We start from the raw sequence: 24,603 nt of genomic DNA on the forward strand, positions 1-24,603 counted from the left end.
ACATTCACTCACTTCGACTTATAGAAGCTTTCATGTCAAAGTGGTTTTGAATACTAAGTAATTATTATCCACTAGACCGTCTGGTGAATATCTATTAAAAAACCAGTCTAGATGTTAAAGTTTATGCTGGAGTTTGATATGTTTTTGACCTACATTTCGCACATTCTCTGCGATAGGCGCAGACGACTCCAATGCACTGCTGTAGCTAATATTCTATGATATGTATGAGTGACCAACGCATCAGATTTCATTCCATGAAGTCAGTATTATTCTCAGGATGCCTAAAAGTAAAGACAATATCACCTCTTGGATCGTTTTGGGCGTAGTGACCTTCTCACTCTTTCTGGAAGTAGGTGTTATCAAGAGTTTCAGTGTCTTACTACCAGCAATCAAGGAACAGTTTGAAACCTATACATGGGTGGTTGGATCCTCTGTGTCGATCATTATCGGATGGGGTGGTGTGATTGGTAAGCTTATCGAGTGTTTGTGGTTTAGTGATTGATGCTACAGACTAAACGGGGATATTATAGACAATTTATACATGTACATGTCCCCCGAAATGCATATATGTATAATGATTCTGTATGGTGCAAATTTTGTGTGAATTTAAATGCTTAAGTTGTTGACTTTTTGTTCCTGTTGGAAATTAATATGGCCAAATCTAAAACATTCTATGCATAAGTGGAAAGAAAGATAGCAAGGAACAACAACTTAACGTGGGAAAACAAGTAAAATACAGACTAGACGGTACGCAGAGGGGGGGCAAACAGCAAATGTAGGCATTAGAAGAAGGTCAAGTTCGATAGCCAAATATGACCAGTTCTAAGGACCACAGAAGTGCTAAACCTGTAGAAAAAACATGAGCTATTGGAACTTTACCGTCTTCTAATGCCTACATTTGCTGTTTTTGCCCCCCCGCGTACCGTCTAGTCTGTATTTTACTTGTTTCCCCACGTCAAGTTGCTCTCTTTCTTTTCCGTTGGATTCACCATTACCCACTTATTCTATGCATACTTTAGTATATTTTCTGTTACAGGATACGTACACTTTATTGTTCCATAAAGTTGGAAAAACAAACCACTCTTATTCGAGCTGAACATGACCTTTCAAACTATTGTTATTATTCATGCACCACTAACCCTTTTCATTCCGTTTAGCTGTACCTATGACAAACTTTTTACTGATATTTTACAGTGATAATTTTTATTTAGCAATATAGATTGCACATTTGAAACTTAGATGTGCGCAATGATTGAATGCGCAATATAGATTGGGAAATGAAATTTAGATGTGCCTGCCCGTTTATGTCCCATCCATTTAATTTATTGTTGATTACAGTTGTTTGGTGAGATCATTTATTAAATTTTCCAACAAAACATTATATAATGTTAAATTCTAGAGCTGGACAATAGCTATCAGCCTATTCATCCTTTTTGCTTTTTTTGCGGTAATTTTTATTCTATAAACTGTATATTTGCGTGCATATTGAGGGTGCTATTTACAACTATTTAACCTCCCCCCCCCCCCTTTTTTTTTTTTTTTTTTTTTTTCACATGCCAAATTTTTGTGATCCCAATTTGCAAACCTTTATTGTGTACATATATAGTATATTGCAAGCCACAGCAGTGGACGCCAAAATCCAAGTGTTTATAGAATACCATTAGAATAAGATTAATTTCAATGCTAATTTATTGCACATGCTAAAGAAGCCTGATTACCTTTTTGAAATAGCCGAGTGGGAGGGTTTTCAATGAAATATTTTGGTGTCAAAGCTGAAGCATTAAAAAAATAAATATTAACTGTCCATCATAATATAACGATTTGGGATACTCAATGAAGGTACAATTTTTTGACTTAGAATGCAGAGTATTTAATTTTAATTTTATATGGCCATTTTTTTTTAATTTAGTAAAATTACATAGAACCCCGCGAATGTTTTTATGGTAATCTAAAAATCTTCTGTTTTCTGAAATTAACTATGGGGTTCCATATCGACTTTTTGCATAAAGTATTAAATCCCACCATCTTTGCACATAACGTGACGGCTAGAAACGCACGACTTGAACGATCGGCCCTCATAAATATGCAAGAATTCACAGCATACAACGCATGGGGCCTTTGACTGGTGATAGCTAGTCTGCAGTAGTCTAAGAGCAATCAACTTATAATTTCTATATGGTTTATTCTTGTCAGGTTTATCCGCGAGTGCTCTTGTGAGCAGATTTGGTCCACGAGTTTGCCTAATGATGTGTGGCTTGGTGTCAACCATAGGACTCATTATCTGCGCATGTGCACCGAATTCACTTGTTCTACTTCTTGGCTTGATACTTACAGGTAAAATGTGTTGAAGAAAAACATTTTTTTTCTCATAAAACGCATATATCCATTAATGTATGACTGGTGATTGTAACTTGTAAGCATGGGCATTTTAAGTAAAAAACGAAAATAACATAAAGGCAGAACAGGGAAAATAAGAAAGAGGGATTGTGAATAAAGATCTCTACATAACAATGCTGATTGCGCCCAATTTACACACAATGTTTACTTATTGAGGACTTTTGTTTTATCTTCATCTGAGACCTTAGTCAAGGGTTCAACACATGTATACAAAAACTAGGCTACATCTCTACCAAACCAACAAAATTATTAGTTCCTGATTTTTAATCATCCTTCATGTTTTCACAGGATTTTTGTTTCTTCAAGAACTCGTCGCCATAGGAGTCATTCCACAATATTTCGATAAATACTACAGTACTGCAGTAGCAGTTTATTTATGCGGCTCTGGATTAGGAATAATATTAATGCCTCTTTTGACACAAATATTTCTCGACATTTATGGATGGAGAGGAGCTTTGCTTTTATTAAGTGGACTATGTTTGCATTCACTTCCATGTGGAGCAATTGTATTTGAAAATCAAACTGAAGACAAAAGGACAAAAGAGAAAATCAACCCTCTCCTTTCAAAGACCGGATCTTCCAACGAAACCGATTCTAATGACATTCCTGACCCTTCTAACACTTCAAAATTATTTCGTGGTATATTTTGTTCCCCACTGCTCACGAATCTACCCTTCATTGCACAAGTACTTGTACCCGCTATTGCACGGGGTTATACATTAACTGGGTGGTTGATATACATTGTATCGTTCTCCTTATCCAACGGGACTACCATGAAAGAAGCTTCTATCGTTGGATCATGTGGTGGAATTGGGCTCACAGCAGTTAGAACGATATCTCCGCCTTTAAATCAAGTAATGACTTACAAACAATTAATGTACACATCGTCGATAATGTCAGCATTTGCTTTAGCCCTTACAAATATTTTCAACACGTTTATTGGAATGTGCTTGATGTCAGTACTCTTTGGAGCTGGTATTGGTATCCTGGGGGTAGAACTGTATATTGCCGTCAAAGAAATCACCAATGAGAAAGAATACCTTCTTGCTGTGGCCTTGATCAATTTGATGAATGGATTTTCTGCTATAACAAGTGGGTTTATGACAGGTAAGTTAATGAATTAGGAGTTTACCAAAAGCCAAAACATAAGAAGCATGATGATGGTCGTGAGTAAAACAGTAGTAGTACTTAATTGGTGTAGAGAAACACCCTAGGCATAAGACGATGATCTCGACTGGATATCTAATCTAAATCTAAATCTAAACAAATACTCAATAAAATCGCAAAGGCGACATCTAATTGAGAAGAAAAATGGCCTACGACGAAAACACAAATACTTTTAGAGAATACAGATTAAACATTAAGTTACATTACATAATTACATAGTGCAGTTTTGAAGTGTTGAATACTACAAGACTCTAGAGCAGATGATGGTAGGTTATTCCATTCTGATATGGTATTTGGAAAGAAACTGCATTTGTACACATTTGATGATACTTTCATGGACCGGAACTTCAGAGGATGATATTGTCTGGTGCTTGTGACGGTTTGCCTGTGAATATAATCAGGAATTGGAATTGCTATATCTTCTGATTGGATTTTATACATAGTTGCAAGACGGATATTTTTTCGGCGTTCTTGTAGTGTGGGCCAATTTAACTCATTTAGAATGCTAGTTACGGTACCTTCTGTTCTTTTATAGTTATTAACCACAAACCTAGCCGCTCTGCGCTGCACCATTTCTATTTTTTGGATATCAGATGTTGTATATGGATCCCATACAGCGCAGGCAAATTCTAAATGAGGACGAACAAGAGCTATGTACATTTGTTGTTTGATGGACTTGGGACAACGGTGTAAATTTCTACGTATAAACCATAGGGCTCTGTTCGCCTTGGCGACAATATTATTTATATGCAGTGACCATTTTAAATAATGAGATATTTCGACGCCCATACTATAAGTACATACAATTGGATGACGCTTTGTGGTGACTCTAAGTGTTTTACATTTGGAGATATTGAAACTCATTTGCCATTTGGTTGACCATTTGTACAGTGATGTAAGGTCAGTTTGCAGGATGTCGTTATCATTAGGTGTTCTGATAACCCTATAAAGGAGGCAATCATCTGCAAAAAGACGAATACGGGTTGAACTGTCTATGTGGGAGGCAATGTCGTTTATGTAAACCAAAAACATCAAAGGGCCTAACACCGTACCCTGCGGGACACCAGATAGAACTTGGGCCGGTTGGGCTGATTCGCCATCAACGACAACTTTCTGCGTTCTATTCATTAACCAATTTTGTATCCATTTCCAGATTGAACCCCTTATACCATAATGGTCTAGCTTCTTAAGCAGTCGTTGATGCGGGACGGTGTCGAAGGCCTTTTGAAAATCGAGAATTTGTAGATCTGTTTGCAAGCTATTATCAAGATTTCGTGCAAGGTCTTCTATGGTAATTATCAATTGAGATTCACAGCTATGGTTTGATCTAAATCCATGTTGAAAGTCAGAAAGAATATTGTATTTTTCTAAATGAGACATTATATGACGAAAGAGAATGTGCTCCATGATTTTGCATGTGACTGACGTGAGGGACACTGGCCTGTAATTGGCCGGATTGTTTTCGGTCCCTTTTAAAATTGCCGTAATATTGGCAGTAAGCCAGTCACAGGGGATGTCACCTGTTTCAAGTGATTGGGAAAATATAAACTTGATAATGGGAGCCAGTTCCTGATTGAACTCTTTCAGTATATATGAAGATACTCCATCAGGTCCGGAGGCTTTCTTTGGATTTATGTCCTCAAGGAGTTTTCTCACTCCTTCTGTATCTATTGTCAAATTATTGATAGTGGGGAAAGGATCACCTTCCATTTTGGGTATTTCCGTGGTGTCTTCAATTGTAAAGACACTCGAATACTAGTAACTGAGGGCTTCTGCCTTACTTTTGCTGCTGGATATTTCAACTCCATCCACATTAAGTGTTGCAACTCCACAACTCTCACGCCGGATTGTTTTGACGTGGGACCAGAATCTTTTACCAACAGTTGTACTCCCTGTGTTGGGCGATTCATCTACCAGACCCCTCAGATAATCATTTTTGGATTTGGTCATTTCTCTATGAACAGTTTTTCTAATTTTTCTGAAATGTTCCCATAGAACATCAGACTTGTATTTCTTAAATGCATTATAAACCCGTTGTTTTTTACGGATGAGCCTTTTTATTTCGGGCGATAGCCAGGGTACATCCCAACACTCCCTGATATTTTTTTGAGGGACATGCTTCTCTACCATCCCACCGATTTCATTGGTGAAGTGCGACCAGTTTTCACTGGTAGAACGCTCATTGCTCGTAAGAAACACTTTTTGGAAAGCAAGCGCATCATTCTTAAAACCTTCCTTGTTCATTTTCGTGTAAACAAACACTTTACGTGGAGGTTTTGTAATACGCTTAGCTTTAACATTGATCACAGCAATTACTATCCTATGATCGCTCATTCCAGGGCAAACATCGACCTGCTCCACCAGATCTGGGTTGGTGGTTAATAAGAGGTCTAGGATGTTATTCAAGCGGGTTGGTTCCTTTACTTGTTGGATTAAACCATGTTCTTCAACGGTATCCAATAAAGCTCTGTTGACTTTGTAGCCATACTGAGGATTTGGCTTAATGGTGTTGGTTACCCATTCGACATCTGGACAATTAAAATCACCACCCAGAATGACATTAGGTAACGTACCATTCTGTGTTATCTTGCTTAAGGAAATATTTAATTGTTGGATAGGTTCAGCTTTGTTATCAGTGGGTCTATAAAACGATCCTATGTGTAGAGGTTTGGTACCTGCAATTTCAATCTTGCACCACACTATTTCAGATTGAGTGTCTAGGGAATATTCAGTGGTGGATACATACCTCTTTGTTACAGCTACAAATACACCACCGCCATGAATGTTCCTGTCCTTACGAGAAACATTATACTCAGACGGGAATACCTCTGTCGTTGCAAAGGAGTTATCAAGATGTGATTCTTGACCACAGATGATGTCAGGTTTATGGGTTTCTATCAAGTCTAAAAGATCATGTTGCTTCCTGTCACTCTTGAGACCACGGCAGTTAACTAGCATAACTTTGATGTTTTGGGGTCTCTTTTTGAGGGTATAACATTCTCATCCCTATTACCTTGGTTACTAGTTGGTTTGGGACTGGATGTTATAACATCATCCATGTTAGCCATAAATGCAAATGAGTCATCTAGTATGTCTAGAGACTCCAACATGGAGAATTCATTGGATATTTCAAGATCAGAGGCAGAAAATAGGGAATTACATACATTTGGTAAACAGCAATTGGGACATTCCCAGAAAATCCATTTGCCAAAACCAGGTAATTGCTCGTTTGGGTTTTCACAATTATTATGAGACCATCTGTCACACTCACTACACCTAAGGGATGGATGGTTAAAGTTGATCTCATAATCACAGATTGTGCATATCGGTGTATTTGGACCAGGATGACAGTGGATATCACCACTAAGGATTAGTAGTAAAAGGAAGAGGGCTCTCTTTGCTGAGCTTTTGGTGTTACAGGGTCCTACTTCCCAATTAACCTTCAACTTAGCGTTTACCCTTGGTATAGCAAAGGATGCCACACATAAAGAGGGTTTGCTTTTGATCCACGGTGGACTGAACATGTTCCAGTCTTGTAATTTTGATGGTAGAAGGGAATGATTTACTGAGAAATTTGCATGTAGGCATAGGCCTGTTGTGTAATACTTAATTTCCCTCATACAGTTTTGAGAGCAGGGAAAGTTATTGATGTATGGTTCATGATTTTCGCTATGTGAGTCCAGTTTATTATAGTCATCTTCAATTCCGTTAAGTTCGCTGTTTTCACTTGAGTTATTAGAAGTTACTAGATGTTTATCCATCAGCATCATCAGCAGTATCAATGCAATGCTTGAGTAGTGTACCAACTTCATGATCCCGCCCATGATTGTTTACGTAAAGAAAGAATTGAAACGAGCTCACCTTAGAAATCTGACGAATATCGTGCTTTTGTTAGGACCCAGCCTAAAGATGTATTTTCTTCATCCCATCTGTTTCCATTAAATGGATTGTGTATTGTATAGATTCACACGTTGACCGGTCACCAGTACAGGGTCACAACGCTTGGTAGTTTCAACACGTATGCTGTCGTTGAATAGTTCTATACTGCATGCAGGTGATGATCAATGAAGTGTTGCACTATGCATGTATACGTGTCGTGTGCACACCTTCAGTATACTGTTTAAATGCCCCGCCACTTGTGTATACGACTCCACTCATCGGCGATACACTTTGGTGGTCAAAATTTCATAGGATACACATGAAATTTAGTCCTTAAGAACGTTCCAGATGATGCCAGTAATCCAATAGTGATCCTGACGTGGATTACCGCAAATTAAAATCAAATTTTGCGTATGTTATTCCCATATTTGTGGGAGCTCGATGTTACCGTGTCCTCATTCATCGGACGCCATTTTTCTGATACTCAGAGCATGGAAGAAAGAGATAAGAAGGAACCACAACGAACGCATTCACTTTGTCCACTCCCTTTACCGACATTTAATTCACATTGTTATTCATGAGGATTTACTTTGATCAATACCCCGCGTTAAATAGGTGATTGGTATTGTACTCCATGTATTTGCATGTCTTCTGGAGCGTGTGTGAAGGATGATTTGAACTAATGACCTTCCGTGCAAGCACCCTATAGGATTTTCTTTGGTGACGTGATCATCGGTCATTGATGGCCTACATCTTTTCTTCCATTTTGCCCAATTTTTCCGAACTTTGATGACTTTTTTCTCAGAGTTGGCAGTCTTTGGCACTGAAACGAGTTAGCTAGTTACGATTATACATATATAAACTATTAAATTAAACAGGTTTTATGTACCGGACTCAACCGGAACATTGTGCATTATTTAAGAACATTTTACATCTATTTTTCATCGAAAAAGTCACCAAAATCTTACCTTATTTGCTAAAGATGAAACTCAGCAAAAAAACGGCCGATTTTGATTACCTTTTCGATGTTTTATAGGACATTTTCTACACAACACGATCAAGAAAACAGTTTGACTGTAAATCCCAAAACAAAGCTACTATACATGTTCAGAGCATCAGTGAAATTCCATAATCTTACTTCTGGGTAGCGTTTGTTTGTTCGTGGATGGGTTTGTTATAAATTTTTTCCAGTAATGATTTTGCCAAGCATCGATCGCGGTAAATGGATCATACATGAAAGTAAGTACCATTGATAGCTTTTCTTTTCATGCGTCAATAGATAAGCGGATTAAAACTTGGCCGATCGAAGTCGTTGTGGTTCCTTCTCATCTCTTTCTTCCATGCTCAGAGTAAGTGCTCGTTTGAGTGCGACACTTGTAAGGGACGCACCATTAGATACCAAGGGGGGGGCTGGGTAGTTTTTGGAAAAAAAATATTGTCGCGCCATCTGAGCAAAAAAAAAAATTTGCTCCACCTCAGACTAAAAAAAAAAAAATTGCTCCACCTCGGACCAGAAAAAAAAAGATTTGATGTCAAGGTTGAAAAAAAATTTGTCACAGTTATTGAAGAAAAATTAACCTCATACAGCTTTTATATTGCAAAATTGTTCGCGCTTCGCACGAATTTTATCATTTTTTCATCAAGAATATTTATTTTAGCTTCGAACTGGTACGTATTTTGTGCGCATTTGTTTGTGAAAAGTTATTATGTGAGCCGGGTCTGTGAGTGAAAACACTTGATTCACTCTACTTCACAGATTTTCACCAAATTCCACCCCAATGTCAAAATTATTATAGAAATCTGTGCCACATGACTGACTGTGAGCATAGGTGTAGATCCTAGGGGGATAAAACCCCCCAATATTTGCTAGGGGGTGGTCCATTCACTCATCCCCAATGTTGACGCCTGTATGTGGGTTTCTGATGAAATTAACCTAAAAAATCCCAATTTTCATGCGCTTCGCGCGCATTTGTTCCACATTAATGTACCGTATTTCACCAGTTTAGCTTCAATATGGCACAATTTTTCGCGCCAAAAGAGGTTCATTTAATATACTTAAAGAAAATTTTTACACATAAAAATAATGATGTTTTTTGTGGCACTCGAAATTTAGGTGCTACAAAACGTAAAAATGATTAAAATATGGACAAAATTTTACAACTTGACAAACAAATTGTTGAAAATTATAGGACTTTACGATTGCAAAAAAAAAAAATTTGTCTCTCCGATGTGTTGAAAAAAAAATTTTGCTTCATCCAGGGGCTAAAAAAAAAAAATTTGCTTCACCGAGGTGCTAAAAAAAATTTGTCACGACCCCAACTACCAAGCCCCCCCCTTGATATCTAATGGTGCGTCCCTAAGGGTACTTCTTGATCGACAGACTATAAGCTAACAGCCCGGGGGCACGTCATATATTTTGGTGGGTATGGTCCCTCAGAATTTTGAGGTGGTGTGTCTTTGGGAGTTGACGGCGTATCGATAACGATAAGGGGGGATCTTTTGGAGCTACAAACAGGTAAAAGAACATTTGCTTACCTGAAACAATTTTATCATGACATCTTCACAAAGACAATACATGTATAATACATGTATGTAACTGTGGCATTCACAATCTTTACTACATGTATCTATCATGTATCATTTTCCGTTCCTTCTTTCCGTTCATCCTTTTTAAAGATAAAAGAAAGAACATTTTGCCAGCCATTAATTTTTTAATTTTGTTTGTGGCTTTATTTACGTTGGTTACAAAAATCGAAGGTTCAGGACTAGAAGGTCCTGTCTGCAATAACTGGCCTGTAGACATTTGGATAATTTCTGTATTCTACATTATTTCACACGCCTAAAGGTATGACACCTGCCAGTTATTGTAGATAGGATTTTCCTGCCCTAAATCCTGGATGTCTACTTTATCTCCTACAAACATTATACTTTAGGCTAATAATACATAATTATGGTTAAAAGAAATAATGCAATATTTTTTAGATTGTGTACAATACAGTAAGCCAAAAAATTAAGGTACCAGTTATGTTCCCCCCTGTATATCCTAAACTAAGACAGATATGTCATAATTGGAACCAGCAGCCAATAGCTGCATCTTTTAGCTCGAATTCAAGACCTCATTTGTTGAAATTGTTCTAGAAATAAAAACACTACGATCCAAATACCCAAGGAAGATGGCCATTTAAAAGTTGCAGTTTGCTCCATTTCAAACCCTAATGATGTGTACACACAAAGCGTTCGCGAACAAGAGAACTAGCGCAGTGCTTCCATTGATTAGCACGTTAAAACTAGCGCCGTGCTTTCATTGATTAGAACACAAAAGTGATTTGATTTTCTTGAAACAGATTCATCAGGATCGTTCATAGTTCAATTAAAGTAGAAAAGGTTCTTTTTCAGATCCAATTATTCTGGTACTTACTCAGAAATATTTCAATTCCTATCAGGAATCTTGATCACTCTGTTGTGGTGTTTCTAGATGTTTGATGAAACGGCAACACTGTTTGGTCTTGATGACGTTTCCAAAGGAGGCAATCTGGATAAGAAGTAGGGGGCATAACACCATGAACAAAGACGAGGGGGCTTACAAACTAGACAAGATCTACGATCAACTCATCAACAAACGGCAACCAGGAAGTTTGGAAACGTCATCAAGACCAAACAGTGTTGCCGTTTCATCAAACATCTAGAAACACCACAACAGAGTGATCAAGATTCCTGATAGGAATTGAAATATTTCTGAGTAAGTACCAGAATAATTGGATCTGAAAAAGAACCTTTTCTACTTTAATTGATTTGATTTTGTTTCTTCATTAGGTTTTAGATCACCGTTTCTTCAATTCTCAAACAATTTAAACAAATGAGGTATTAAATCAGAGCTGAAGAGTACAGATATTGGCTGCTTGTTTTAATTTTGACATACTTGTCTTTATTTAGGATATACGGGGGTGAACACAACTGGTACCTTAATTTTTTGGCTTACTGTATATATAATTTGTCAAATGTCTATAAAACAGCTATTGAAGTACCTTTTAAGGTACTAACTGCAATAGCTGCCCTATAGACATTTGACAAATTTTGCATCTATTTATCATGTTTATTATACACAATTAAAGGCACTTATCCCTCGAAATATTCCCTTTCTTTTTCATATAGGCTGGTTGTTCGACATGACAGGAAGTTCCGTAGCATCATTTGGCGTACTAACAGCAATTTCTTTGTTGACAACAGTGTCGCTTGGATTTGAAGACATTTGGAGCTGGTTTAAGAACAGACACCGTAGTGCTTCTATTTAAACATATTTTTACAAGACAAAATTATTTCAGGGATTTTTAATCTGCTTCGTATTGATTGGATTCCACGTGTTGAAAAGAATGATAGTCGGTTACTTGAAAGAGAATTCATAGATATACTCATGGTTATGTATATTTCCTGCAAAAATGAGGTACTATTTGTAATAAATATACTAATGATGGCACGTGTAATATTATTGACCTAGTATTAACTTAGAATTCTTATCTCGTAAATGATCTCATAGACGGTTCCGAGAACTTGAATTCTCATCACAATTAATTTTACAATTCCTATTTGGTACGAATACAGTTAACAACCTAAGTGTGCAATATAATACTCTTATTTAAATAAAAAAAACAATTTAAAAAAAAAAGAAGAGGTACAAATCGCTTATTGAACAAAAACATGACGATGCCATGGATTATATCATCTTTGAGAGATAATCACAAGCGCTTTGGATCCTTTCACATTGTTAAAAATGCTGGACAACTATAGGCTACCAAAAGGAGTCACTTACAGTAACATTTATGCTGTCATTCCGGCTGGGTAAACTTGGTAAAGTGTCTTCAGAGATAAAGCTTCATAAAGCAATAACATTGCATTATTTTTGCAATGAGTTCTATATACTTAAGGGGGTACTACACCACTGCCCAATTTTGTGCCTATTTTGCATTTTTCTCAAAATTATAGCGCATTGGGGACAAGTAAGATATGTATATTATAGGGGCAAGGACTACAACTACTGCACTGGAAATTTTATTTCAGCACAGACAACAGTTGTGGAGTTACAGGCAAAAATGAGGGAAAACCAATATTTGATCAATAAATCAATAACTACTTGTCTTGAATTGCTGAATTTTCAGTGCAGTAGTTGTAGTCTTTGCCCCTATAATATACATATCTTACCTGTCACCAATGCGCTAAATTTTTGAGAAAAATGTAAAAATAGGCATAAAATTGGCCAGGGGTGTAGTACCCCCTTAAGGCTCTGTAACAAAATGGTATTTTATCAACTTTTAACTTTGTACAGTATATTAGCAAAAACAAAAAACAAATAAACATAAAAAACGACCGACCACAAACTGGTCAAAATCAGGGTCGGGCCTGTATAATAAGGATTTTAGTTACCTTTTCTGTGTGTAAAATTTCATTTCAGCACTAACAACATTTTGTTAAGAAGAAAATCATTACTGTAAACTCATAAAACATTTCATAACTGTCCATTCCTACATCCATGTTTCCAATCAACATTGCGTCTTATAACACTCTAATTGAATCTATGGTGTGTCATGCGTATTGACGGTCTGAAGTAATGATTTATTTTTCCACTTAACCAATGCTCATTGCATAGGCCTATAGAGTAGTGTATCATTTAAAAGAATAATAATATTTTCCGACCTACCGACCCACTCCAAAAATCCCACTGGATGGTTAGCAAACAATTATTTTTGGAGAGTATATGGGCCATGTTCAGGATTTTCCTTTTGTACCACACTTCGTATTTTTAATGTTCTAAGGTAATACACTAAGGGGCTGTGCAATAATTATGAGCCCCCCCCCCCCCGGACGGCCCGCCAAAAATCGCTTGCTCCGCCCCACTCTAGGCCCGCCAATTTTACCCTCCCCAGGGTAAAATTAAAATAGTTCAATAATTCAGACAACGAGGGGATTTAAAATGTTTTAAATATGGGTTGACATATTTAAAGTGTAAAACATATAGGAATATTGACTAAAATAATTATTCTGTTTTATGGCATGATATTGTAGTATAAATAGACGGGTTGCATATGAGCAAGTGTCAGTGCCTGCTTTGATTTCTAAAGACTAATTTCATAGCAGAGTGGTTTTGAATAGATATCCACTAGACATTGAAGTTTACGCTTTTGAACTGTATTTTGCACTTTCTCACTACTCCCTATTCCAGAAAAATTCAGAACTAATTTTTTGAGATTGAAAAAATATTATCCTGTTTTGTCAAATGAAACATAGCTAAATCCTAATTCTTTAGTTAGTCCTAACTAGCAATAAAAGTCAAATTTAATATTTGGCCAATTTTTGGAGATAATGGCCAAAAACATGCGTTTTAGGGTGTTTTTCGACTGCTTTGACAATCAAGCCCAAAGACTTGTACTAAGACTAATTTCAGTTTATGCATTCTAATTTTTGGAAAAGACATGTTTCTTTCTTATAAGCAACCATTTAATTGAAGTAACACAAAAAAAAGTGAAAATTAGAGCAAAATTTTTTCATATACTCAAGATTTTGAATGCTTAGACTTTCCAAGTCTTTGATTTTTGTGACACAATTGTCAAAAAACATGCCAAAAATTCATGTTTTTGGCTCTTTGTTTTCAAGAAATTAGTAAAATAGTGAACTTTTTCTTTTATATCCCGTTAGGACTAAATGAATGATTAAGATTGAGCTATGTTTCGTTTGGCAGAACTTGATAATATTTTTTGAATCCCAAAGAATTAGTGCTATATTTTTCTGGAATGTGGAGTAGTTCAATGTGACTAATAACGTGTAATCAGATTCCATTCCATGAAGTCAGCATTATTCTCAGGATGACTAAAAGTAAAGACAACGCTACCTCATGGGTCGTTTTGGGCGCAGTGACTTTCTCAATCTTTCTAGAAATAGGTGTTGTCAAGAGTTTCAGTGTCTTACTACCAGCGATCAAGGAACAGTTTGAAACCTATACATGGGTGGTTGGATCCGCTGTGGCGATCAGTCACGGATGGGGCAGTGTAATTGGTAAGCTTGTGATTAGTTTGTGATATTTAGTGATCAAGTTAAAGACTAAACGGACATATTATAGACAAATTTCATATGTTTACTTGTGAGATAATCTTCTTCTTCTTCTTCGTTAAATATCGCAATGTTATATGGGATTGGGGTAGAGCATTCATAATACTTATAATATTTCTATGGCTTATTCTTGTCAGGTTTATCCGCGAGTGCTCTTGTAAACAAACTTGGTCCACGAGTTTGCATAATGATGTGTGGCTTGGTGTCAACCATAGGACTCATTATCTGCGCATGTGCACCAAATGCACTTGTACTACTTCTTGGTTTGATACTAACTGGTAAAATGTGTTCAAGAAAAATGTATTTTTCTCATTAAAGAATATCAATTATTTATAAAACAAAAGAAATGAAAACAATAAAGAAAGCGGAAAAGGGAAGATAAGAATGAGGAAGAGTGAAAAACGATCTCTAAATCTATAATCTTCACTTGTACTACTTCTTGGTTTGATACTAACTGGTAAATGTGTTCACCAAAAACCTATTTTCTTATAAAAGCATATCAATTTATCTACTAAAACTAAAACTAAATCTTAATCTATCAGCTCAGTCAAGAGTTCACCACATAAAAGAAACCTGTCGACAGTTCTGAGAAATATGTTGATTCCTCTCAGGAATCTTGTTCACTCTGGTGAATGGTAGTGTTTGTATTGCTATCGGCAAACTTTGTGACTAATATTGATGACGTCACATGGGTTACTTGCCGATTTATGATCTGATCGTATATTCGGAGAAGTTTGTACGCCCCTCGTCCTTGTTCATGGCGCTGTTGTTTCTACTCCTTATCCAGATAGCCTCTTTGAGCCAGCGGGTTATTTTGTTTGCCTCTTGGGCGATGACTTTGGCCTCCTCCTACCCAATTACATTACATTTGTTGCTGTATGTTCTGCTATATGGCTGACTTGTATGTTTCAGAAGTTTGACGCTTTCTTCTGTGCGCTAGTGGAAATTGTCTCAGTGCATTCTTAAATCTGGTTGCCAATAAACGGCCTGTTTCCCCTTTAAAGGTTTTAGGGCAGATCGGGGTTTCGTAAACCGTTACTTTTGTCTGGGGGCCTAGTTTGTTCTTAGGGTGTACGAGGACCTTGTGGAATGTGATCTTAAGATTTTAACATGCTTTTTTTAAGATTCTAGACACCCGTCCAGATAAGCCATCAACATACGACAGAACTACGAGGCCTTAGTTTTTGTCTTAGTTGTCACCAGATTTGCCTTTCTTTGGCTTCGGAAGATCTTTTTCCTTCTGATTATCCACTTCCTCCAAAACAAAGGAATCTTTCCTGTCGATGAGGGTCCTCACAACACCTATAGTATACTGCTATATGAAACTAAGCCTCCCTCTCTCCCTTCTCCCCTCCGCCTCTCTTCTCTTCTCCCTCTCGTCCTTTTCCTCTCTTTACCCGTGCACTGGGAGGAGCGGGGCACAAACCACGAATTTTGCCAGGGGTTGCCCCGGCAGCTACCAGACTACCAGAGTGAACAAGATTTCAGATAGGAATTGATATGTTTCTAGTCACTTTACATACCTGGTTTGTTTTGGATCTGTGTTGAAAACTTTTGCTATTAATGACTTTAATGAACGATCCCGATTAATCTGTTCCGAAAAAACACTTTTATCCTTCATATTTTTACAGGATTTTTGTATCTTCAAGAAATCGTCGGCATTGGAGTCATTCCAGAATATTTCGATAAATACTACAATACTGCAGTTGCTGTATATTTATGCGGTTCTGGCCTTGGAATGATATTGATGCCTCTTTTAACACAATTATTTCTGGATATTTATGGATGGAGAGGAGCTTTGCTTTTATTAAGTGGACTATGTCTGCATTCACTTCCATGTGGAGCAATGTTATATCAAAATATAACTGAAGATAAAATGCCTAAAGAGAAAACCAACCTTTTCTTTTCAAAGACCGGATCATCCAACGCAACCGACTCCAATGACATTCCTGATCCTTCTAACACTGCTAAGTTATTTCGTGGTATATTTTGTTCACCACTGCTCACTAATCTATCCTTCAATGCGCAAGTTCTTGTTCCCGCCATTGCATGGGGCTATACGTTCACCGGGTGGTTAATATACATTGTGTCTTTTTCCTTATCCAACGGAACGACAATGAGAGAAGCTTCTATTGTGGGAACATGTGGGGGAATTGGACTCACAGCAATTAGAACGATATTACCGCCTTTAAACAAAGTAATGAATTACAAACAATTGATGCACATATCGTCGTTAATATCAGCATTTGCTTTAGCCCTGACAATTACTTTCAACACATTTATTGGAATGTGCTTGATGTCAGTGCTCTTTGGAACTGGACATGGCATCTTAGCAGTAGAACTGTACATTGCCATCAAAGAAATTACCGATGAGAAAGAATACCTTCGTGCCGTTGCCTGGGTTAATTTGATCAATGGATTTGCAGCTATAATAAGTGGCTTTATGACAGGTATGTTGATGTATAAGGATTTTACCAAATATACAAAGGAAATGTAAAAAAGAAATAAGAGGCAAAATCGTGGTCGTGAGTTAACAGTAGTCCTCCCACATGGTGCAAATTACAGAAGCATCCTCAATAGGCCACCCAATCGACGATGAAAATAAACCTTCATCTGTAACAAACTGATTGAATTTTTAATTTTATCCATAACATACAGTAATGACAACTTCACACAGATAATACATGCATAAACTATGGCATTCATAATCTTTACTCTCAGTAACGTTCGATAAGGTACCGGGTGTCCCAGAATGATCTTTTCCGTGTTTGAAAGATATAAAAAATATATAGGCAATAGTGTATCTAATGATGACACGTGTGCCATTGTAATGCATTTATCATCTACTTATTCTGTGATTTTCGTGGAAATAGCTTGATTCGTTTTGGCGTGACATTGATATTACTGAAAAATTTGACAAAAACTGCAGATGTGTAATTTACAGCGCAAAGCCATCATACAAATGGATGCTTTATCACCATCGTCCAGCTGTACTGTGCAATATATTGGAGAAATCTATAGGAAATACACCTAATTTGGCACAAATGTAGAGCTTACAACGCTGAATAATTCTTTATATGAAATTCGGTGAAACATTTCAATATAACTTAAAATACGTACTTTTTATGTGAGTTTTATCACAATTTTTACCAAAAAATGACATTATTACAGAGAATATTAACTTCCTCAAGGATCCTCTGCAGTCAATCTTCTCCGTTATGTAGTTGTGGGTTTGCCACTACTGTGGACATAAATAAATGGTACGACACTAAGGATAAACAAATGGTACGACACTAAGGATAAACATTCTCAATACTTTTATGACAAATCCATCTTTGCCGGCATTCAAAATGATGAAACTGGCGCCAAAGAAAGAATAGGAAAGGTCACTCAAATCACGTGTAACAAATCCTGTATTCCATACAATAATTACTTCGTAACATAATAAATAATCGATATATATCGACTTTTTAGTGGAAGTAAGAAAAATGTACCTGCATAACATTTTCCAAATAACTTTGTGCTGAACATTTAGTAATTTTACAGCTTTTCAAAATAGTTTGTTTTGTCAAAACCTAGAATTCACCATTTGTACGCAATATCCTGTAACTTCTATTAGCAACGTTCGATTCTAAAATTCAAAATTCCTAAGAAAGCTAAATATAATTATGTAGATCTTAGAATTTAAAACAATACTACCAATAGTAATGCTTTTTATACCTGAAAAAATTCAACTTTCCCGGTATAGATCATTCTGGGACACCCTGTATTTTCCGTTCCTTCATTTTAAAGAAAAACGGCAAGATTTGTTAGCAGAGCTATAAAGTGGTTAATTTTGTTTTACTCCTTGTTCTTGTAGGCTGGTTGTTCGACATCACAGGAAGTTTCGTAGCATCATTTGGCGTGTTAGCAGCAATTTCTTTGTTGACAACAGTATCACTTGGATTTGAAGACATTTGGAGCGGTTTTAAGAACAGACACCGAAGTGCTGCTATTTAAACATATTTAAGACAAAATTATTGTCGGTGATTTTAACCTGCCCGTATTGTATTAAAGAGTAATAATTGGCCATTTGAATGAGAATGCTGTGATATAGTTAATGTATTTTATGCAACGTCGCGTACTATTAGTGCAGCTTCTGTCTTGAGCCAGACGGTGGGCTGCGACGAGAGAAAGGCCTGTTAATTGTTTAATTCCATCAGTCCATCTAAGCTTCTGTCTACCTCTTCTACGACTGCCTTCTATGTGACCTTGCATAATTATCTTCTCAATGCTGTCACCATCTCTTCTAGAAATGTGGCCAAAATACGCCAGTTTAAAACGATCTATTTTCTGGGACACGGAAGCATGGTCTCCAATTTGGTTTCTTACAAATTCGTTGGTCTTATGTTCTTTCCAAGATATTCTCAGCATCTTCCGCCAGCACCACATTTCAAACGCCATGATCTTTTTCTTATCTGTCATTCCAACCGCCCACGTTTCACAGCCATACAAGGCAATCGGGAAAACCAGAATCAGTGCAGCGCGGTATATTCAAAAATTGTTTTGCTATTGCTATGGTAGTTAATCCGATTATTACGTAACTTCGCCAGCGTATACGAGCTACTAACCAATCAAGGATCGAATAGGAGTTTGATTGACACTGGTGTCAGACGCAAACTAGTCTTTTCAATTCTTGGATGTGACATTTTAAGCTATTCTAAACCTACTGATGACTGAATACCAGGTGAACAACACAGTAGTTGGTAAAATAAATGTCACCCAATTTTGGTTAAATTTTAACCAACTGTTGGTTTTTTTAACTAACCAAAGTACTTTAAAATACTAAATAGTGGTTAATATGTTACCAATAGGTCAAATGTTATTTTTAACCAGCGTTTCTGGATTCAACATCGTCAAGTGTTAGTTGCCTCAAAGCATCTTTTCTATCCTTTTCGTCACTCTTAAATCCTGTTATTCTGGTCGGTCTTTGATACCCAAACAACGCCATATCCTTCTCGAACCGTTTCTCGAACTGTAAAACATCTTCCTCAGTAACTTGTTCATACGCCTTCTGAACCTTATCCACACTTGAGCTATTAGTGGCGTGATGTGGTTTAGCTTGCGCTATACTCGAAAGATTTTAGCACCAATGTGCGATAAAATGAATTTAGAATCTTCGGTAATCGTTTCTAATTTCCCGATGAAATCATACTGGATATAACACGGGCTGCACAATCGGTACATCTCACTCCAATGTTCCTCTGGGGGATCATTTAACATATTGTCGCTATCACCGACGTACCTGATAAATTCCTGAAATTGAATATTTGTTATTTCGTCTTTCGTTAAGGTTGATTTTTGTTCTGCCTTTACCAGCGCGTAGCTTAAATTAAATTTCTTTCCCAAATATTTGATATTGTTATTTTTAATTCTAGGACCGAAATTGTGCTGAAAGGCTTTGGCATCGGAAGCGTTTGAGGTTGGGTCGAGTTTGTCGATATAAGCAGAGAGCAACCTATCATGCGGGTTTCTGACGATCATTAATTTGGTGTAATCTCTAAGTCGCATTATAACCTCCTCAGTCGAAAAAGTCTTTAAACTCGGAATAAAAGTATAGTGCACGTTTGTGACATTTTCTTTTCCATTTAATAAAAGTATTATCCTTTTCCAGTTAGTACAGGCAACCTTTGGGATATAGCAGTATAATACTTTGTGTGTATCGGATACTAAAATATGTCTCAGAACATCTTGTGTGATGTGTTCATCAGGGTTGTATTGTGCGCATGCTTTTTTAATGGTGTTTCGTCTCCTTTGTTGTTCCTGCAGCCACCCAAATTCATCCTCAAAAGGTCCATCGTCAATATCTGAATGAAGAAATATTAAAATATTAGTTGTAATCATTTGTAATTATGCATAACGGCGTAGTTTCATACGGCACGAGAGAGTTCAAAATTCGACAAATTCCTTAAAAAATACAAAAAGCCGACCGTGCCCCCTGAATCAGGACACGGTGGCTCAGTGGTTACGGCTTTGGACTCATAATCTGAGAGCTTGCTAGACGTGCGTTGGTTCGAGTCCCCGTCCCACCACCGTGTTGCGCCCTTGGGCAAGGCGATTTGCCTCGCTTGCTCACCCCACCCAGGTGTAATGGGAAGCTGTTAGGGGTAGTCACAGTCGTTGTACTGATGAACCCTGCGCCAATTGTAGGCTGCAAACGTGGTTCCGACATATTCTAATAACGGCGGAATAAATGTAAAGCGCTTTGAGGCTGTTTACGGCATAAAGCGCTATATAAATATCTACATTTACATGTAAGTCCAGGTACCCCCACCTACGCTACGCCACTGTTAGACCCGAAGCCCAGAAGATTTATTCAAGTGAAAAGCGCCGGAACAAAAAAGAAAGAATAGTTTAAGATCACTCAAGCGTAACAAATCCTCTATTCCATAAACGGATTGCTTCGTAACATCATAAATAATCGATAGATATCGACTATTTAGTAGAAGTAAGAACAGGACACAACAAATATACTGCATAACATTTTCCAAAATAACTTTGTGCTGAACGGTTGGTAATTTTACAGGTTTTCAAAATAGGTAGTTTTGTCAAAACTTGGAATTCACCCCCCTTTTTACCCAATATCCTGTAACTTCTATTAGAAACGTCCAATTTCTAGAATCTAAAATTCCTAAGAAAGCTAAATTTATGTAAATTTTATAATTTAAAACATTATTACCAATAGTAATGCCCTATGTACCTAAAAAAGTACAAATTTTCCGGTATAAATCATTATGGGACACCCAGTACAACTCGATACGTCCAATGTATGAATAAAAAAAAAATAATAAAGGCGCCTAAATGTACATATGAGTCGATCGCACGACATCATGAATATTGATTGGCAACATTTTCAAATGTCAGCCCTCATATCGGACACAATGGATGAATACCGTAAAAACTCGATAGTTAGCATAATTATGTGCTTATACTATCGAGCGCTTTTAAAACGTGCAAACATGAAGAGCCCCATCCACAAAAGTGTAAAGAGTTTTGAGCAAATCACGATACACAGAGTTTTACGAACAAGTAAACCTGCAAATGTGTGTCTCCCCAGCAAACACAAATACGTTTTTAAAACGTTTTAAATAAGTTATATTTTGGGTTTTGGTTTAGGTAAAAACGTTTAAATAACATTAAAATGTCGGGTTATATAAAGGTCATGAAATCGTTTTAAAACGTTTTGTATGAATACACACTACAACAATATTTTTAAAATGTTTTCGAAATCTCATTGTAAACTATTTTTGCAAACATTTTTGCCCAAATATTTTGTCAACACTTAAATAACATTATGTTAAAATATTTGCACCCAGCAAACACAGAAATGTTCTTAAAATGTTTTTTACAAAACGTTTTAATAACATTTAAATGTCGGGTTATATACAGGTCGTGAAAACATTTTAAAAACGTTATTGTAAATATTTTGGGCAAACATTTTTTGCAAAATATTTTTCAACCCCAAAATAACATTCTGTTTAGAATGATTTGTACCAAGTTTTCAAAAATGTTTTTGGAATGTTATTAAAACGTTTTTATGCCCTTTATATAACCCGACATTTAAATGTTTTCTGTAAAACATTTGTGTTTGCTGTGCAGTAAATTACCAACAAATGTTATTTAATGTTATGAAAATGTTTTATACCATTAATGTACCCATTATATAACCCGACATTTAAACGTTTTCTGACAACCTTTTATAACCTTTTGCGAATGATGTCGAAAACGTTTTGTGTTTTGGGTACAATTTCATGTTTTCAAAAGCGCTCGACAGTAAGCACATATGCTAACTATCGAGTTTGTACGGTATTCATCCATTGTTTATAGGCAGGTAATCGTTTTGTACAAGAATAAAACTGAGATTAGTTAAAAATTCAAGGATGTTTAATTGTCTTTTATCGCGTGTATGAACTGTGTCAACAGCTGGTTTTATTTGAAAATGTAATATTTGATTTCATGATGCCTATTATATGCTTTTACGTTAATGTCATTTACTTTGTGCGCTGCAGCTGAAAATTGTATCCTCTGATACATGATTTCCAAAACAATGCAGTTGACTGAATCTGTTTCAAATCAAACAACTCTCCCCCTCCGAAATGTATCAATTACATATATCAATGGACTGAATCTTTTATTCAGCTATTTGGGCTAATCAAATTAAGAAAAACAAGGGGTTAACCCACAACTAATTGCAACAGAATCCATTTAATCACCATTCATTTCGGATAAGCATATTTAATAACACATCAAAAGTCCCCGAAAATCCCCATAGTGGAGCAGTACCTAATTTGCATAAATCCAAAATGGCCGCTTATGCAGGGGTGAAATTTCAAAGTTGGCCCAATCTTATTAACAACCATACCAATGTATTGCTCTTCTCATAAGGATTCAGAAAAAGTATAGTTTGACCAGTCTCCGACATATAGTATTGAGTTATAGGCAAAAAGGTCAAAAGTCAAAGTTTGTGGCCCACGGGCTTTTACAATTGAAACATGCTTCAATTTTTAATCCAACTGGTCTCAAATTGTTCCTTTGGCAAAATAAATCAAAATGATAAATGTTGCATTGTTTTGGTTGTTTTGGTACATAGGTAACATCACAAAATAGATCAAGGTCAACACAGCTCAAAGGAATTTGATCTTATTTGCCATGTCACCAAGGTAACAAACCACCTGAGATATGGCAAACTATTCTTTTTATTAAATGATTTTGCAAGCGGAACAATATGAGACCATTTTTTTCATCAAAATTAGAGAATTCTTCATTTTTGTCCCCCTGATATATTGGAAATGCTGGCAATGAATATTCATAAGATGACGGGCGTTTTAATTACGTAACGTATAAAGGCTTTAGCTTTAGTTTAGTTTATAGGTTAAATGCTATTTTGTTGCTAGTGAAATTGTACAAATTAAAACCATGTTGTAACATTTCCATACAAAATAGATAAGTATTTCTTTTGCATAAAATGTTAGCTTTACTGCCAGATATATCCCCTTTTAATTTGGAGCCGAACAACTGCGGTAGAGCGAAGACAATTGGAATTTACTACCAGCGTCGATGTCACCAATGCGTATCACTCCGTCGGTCGTGCAACGGTACGATCCTTTGATGTGTGGATGACCGTCCCGCACACCATGTACGTACTATGTGTTATGAACATCGTGTACGCGTTTGACTAATATTTCTATTGTAATAATTAAACTACGGTTCCTGCGCTTTATTCAAAATTCTGGATTGTGACCAAATTACAGCACCTTAAGTCTTGATTTTTGCATGGTATGTAAGGTTAATAAAGTACATTACAATCGTGTAAAAAACTATTGAGAGCGTCCTCAGCAAATGTTACACTATGACTTTTATGCACGCGTCTCTTTCGCTTGGCTTCGCTAACGAAGGTCTAAAAGCCTGTTGCTGCTCTCTTTCCGTCTCTTACTCTCGTCTTGAAGCTGGGTTCTGCTCGTAACTTCAAAGGCAGAGGCTGCTTGCTGGGCGGTATGTCTCCAAACATTACGGGCAGCAACCAGTGTCTGGGGTCTATGACGCAGGCTTTCAGAGATGACTTGAGGTAGTCTTCGTACCTTTTTAGAGGTGCCCCTAAATTTCATCGCCCTGATGACAGCTCGCCATACAGAAAGATCTTTGGCAGGCGGTGGTCTTCCATTCTGTACACAGGTCCTGCCCATCGTAGTTGTGTCTTCAGTAACATGGTCTCAGTGCTGGGGATATCTGCTTGCTTAAGGACCTCGATGTTGGTAATGAAGTCGCTCCAGTGGATGCCAAGGATACGACGGAGGCAGCGCTGATGAAAACGTTCAAGGATTCGTAGATGCTTGCGGTAAGCTACCCATGAATCAGAGCCGTACAGGAGGGTGGTCAGAACCACAGCTGGTACACACTGATTTTGGTGCCCTTCAGGTGCTTGTTGTTCCACACTTGTGTATAAGAAGTTGGTAAACTAGTAATTAAGCACCCAGCAAACACAAAACGTTTTCGACATCATTCACAAAAAGTTATAAAAGGTTG

General features: G+C 36.9%; 2 protein-coding genes across 2 annotated transcripts; one reads left to right on the forward strand and one right to left on the reverse strand.

Annotated features, from left to right (window-relative positions):
• The first annotated feature begins 211 nt into the window (after positions 1-211).
• LOC140158040 (monocarboxylate transporter 13-like) lies at positions 212-11,735 on the forward strand. The gene is made up of 4 exons (XM_072181286.1): positions 212-467; positions 2,194-2,334; positions 2,686-3,504; positions 11,596-11,735. Exons 1-4 carry the CDS (start codon positions 278-280, stop codon positions 11,733-11,735), a joined length of 1,290 nt encoding a protein of 429 aa, XP_072037387.1. The 5' UTR covers positions 212-277.
• Positions 11,736-19,647: 7,912 nt separating this feature from the next.
• On the reverse strand, positions 19,648-20,424 carry LOC140158041 (carbohydrate sulfotransferase 13-like). Its single transcript, XM_072181288.1, has one exon. It carries the CDS (start codon positions 20,422-20,424, stop codon positions 19,648-19,650), a length of 777 nt encoding a protein of 258 aa, XP_072037389.1.
• Positions 20,425-24,603: the final 4,179 nt, after the last annotated feature.

The sequence above is a fragment of the Amphiura filiformis genome, chromosome 7 (assembly GCF_039555335.1).
Source record: "Amphiura filiformis chromosome 7, Afil_fr2py, whole genome shotgun sequence".
NCBI classification, from domain to species: domain Eukaryota; kingdom Metazoa; phylum Echinodermata; class Ophiuroidea; order Amphilepidida; family Amphiuridae; genus Amphiura; species Amphiura filiformis.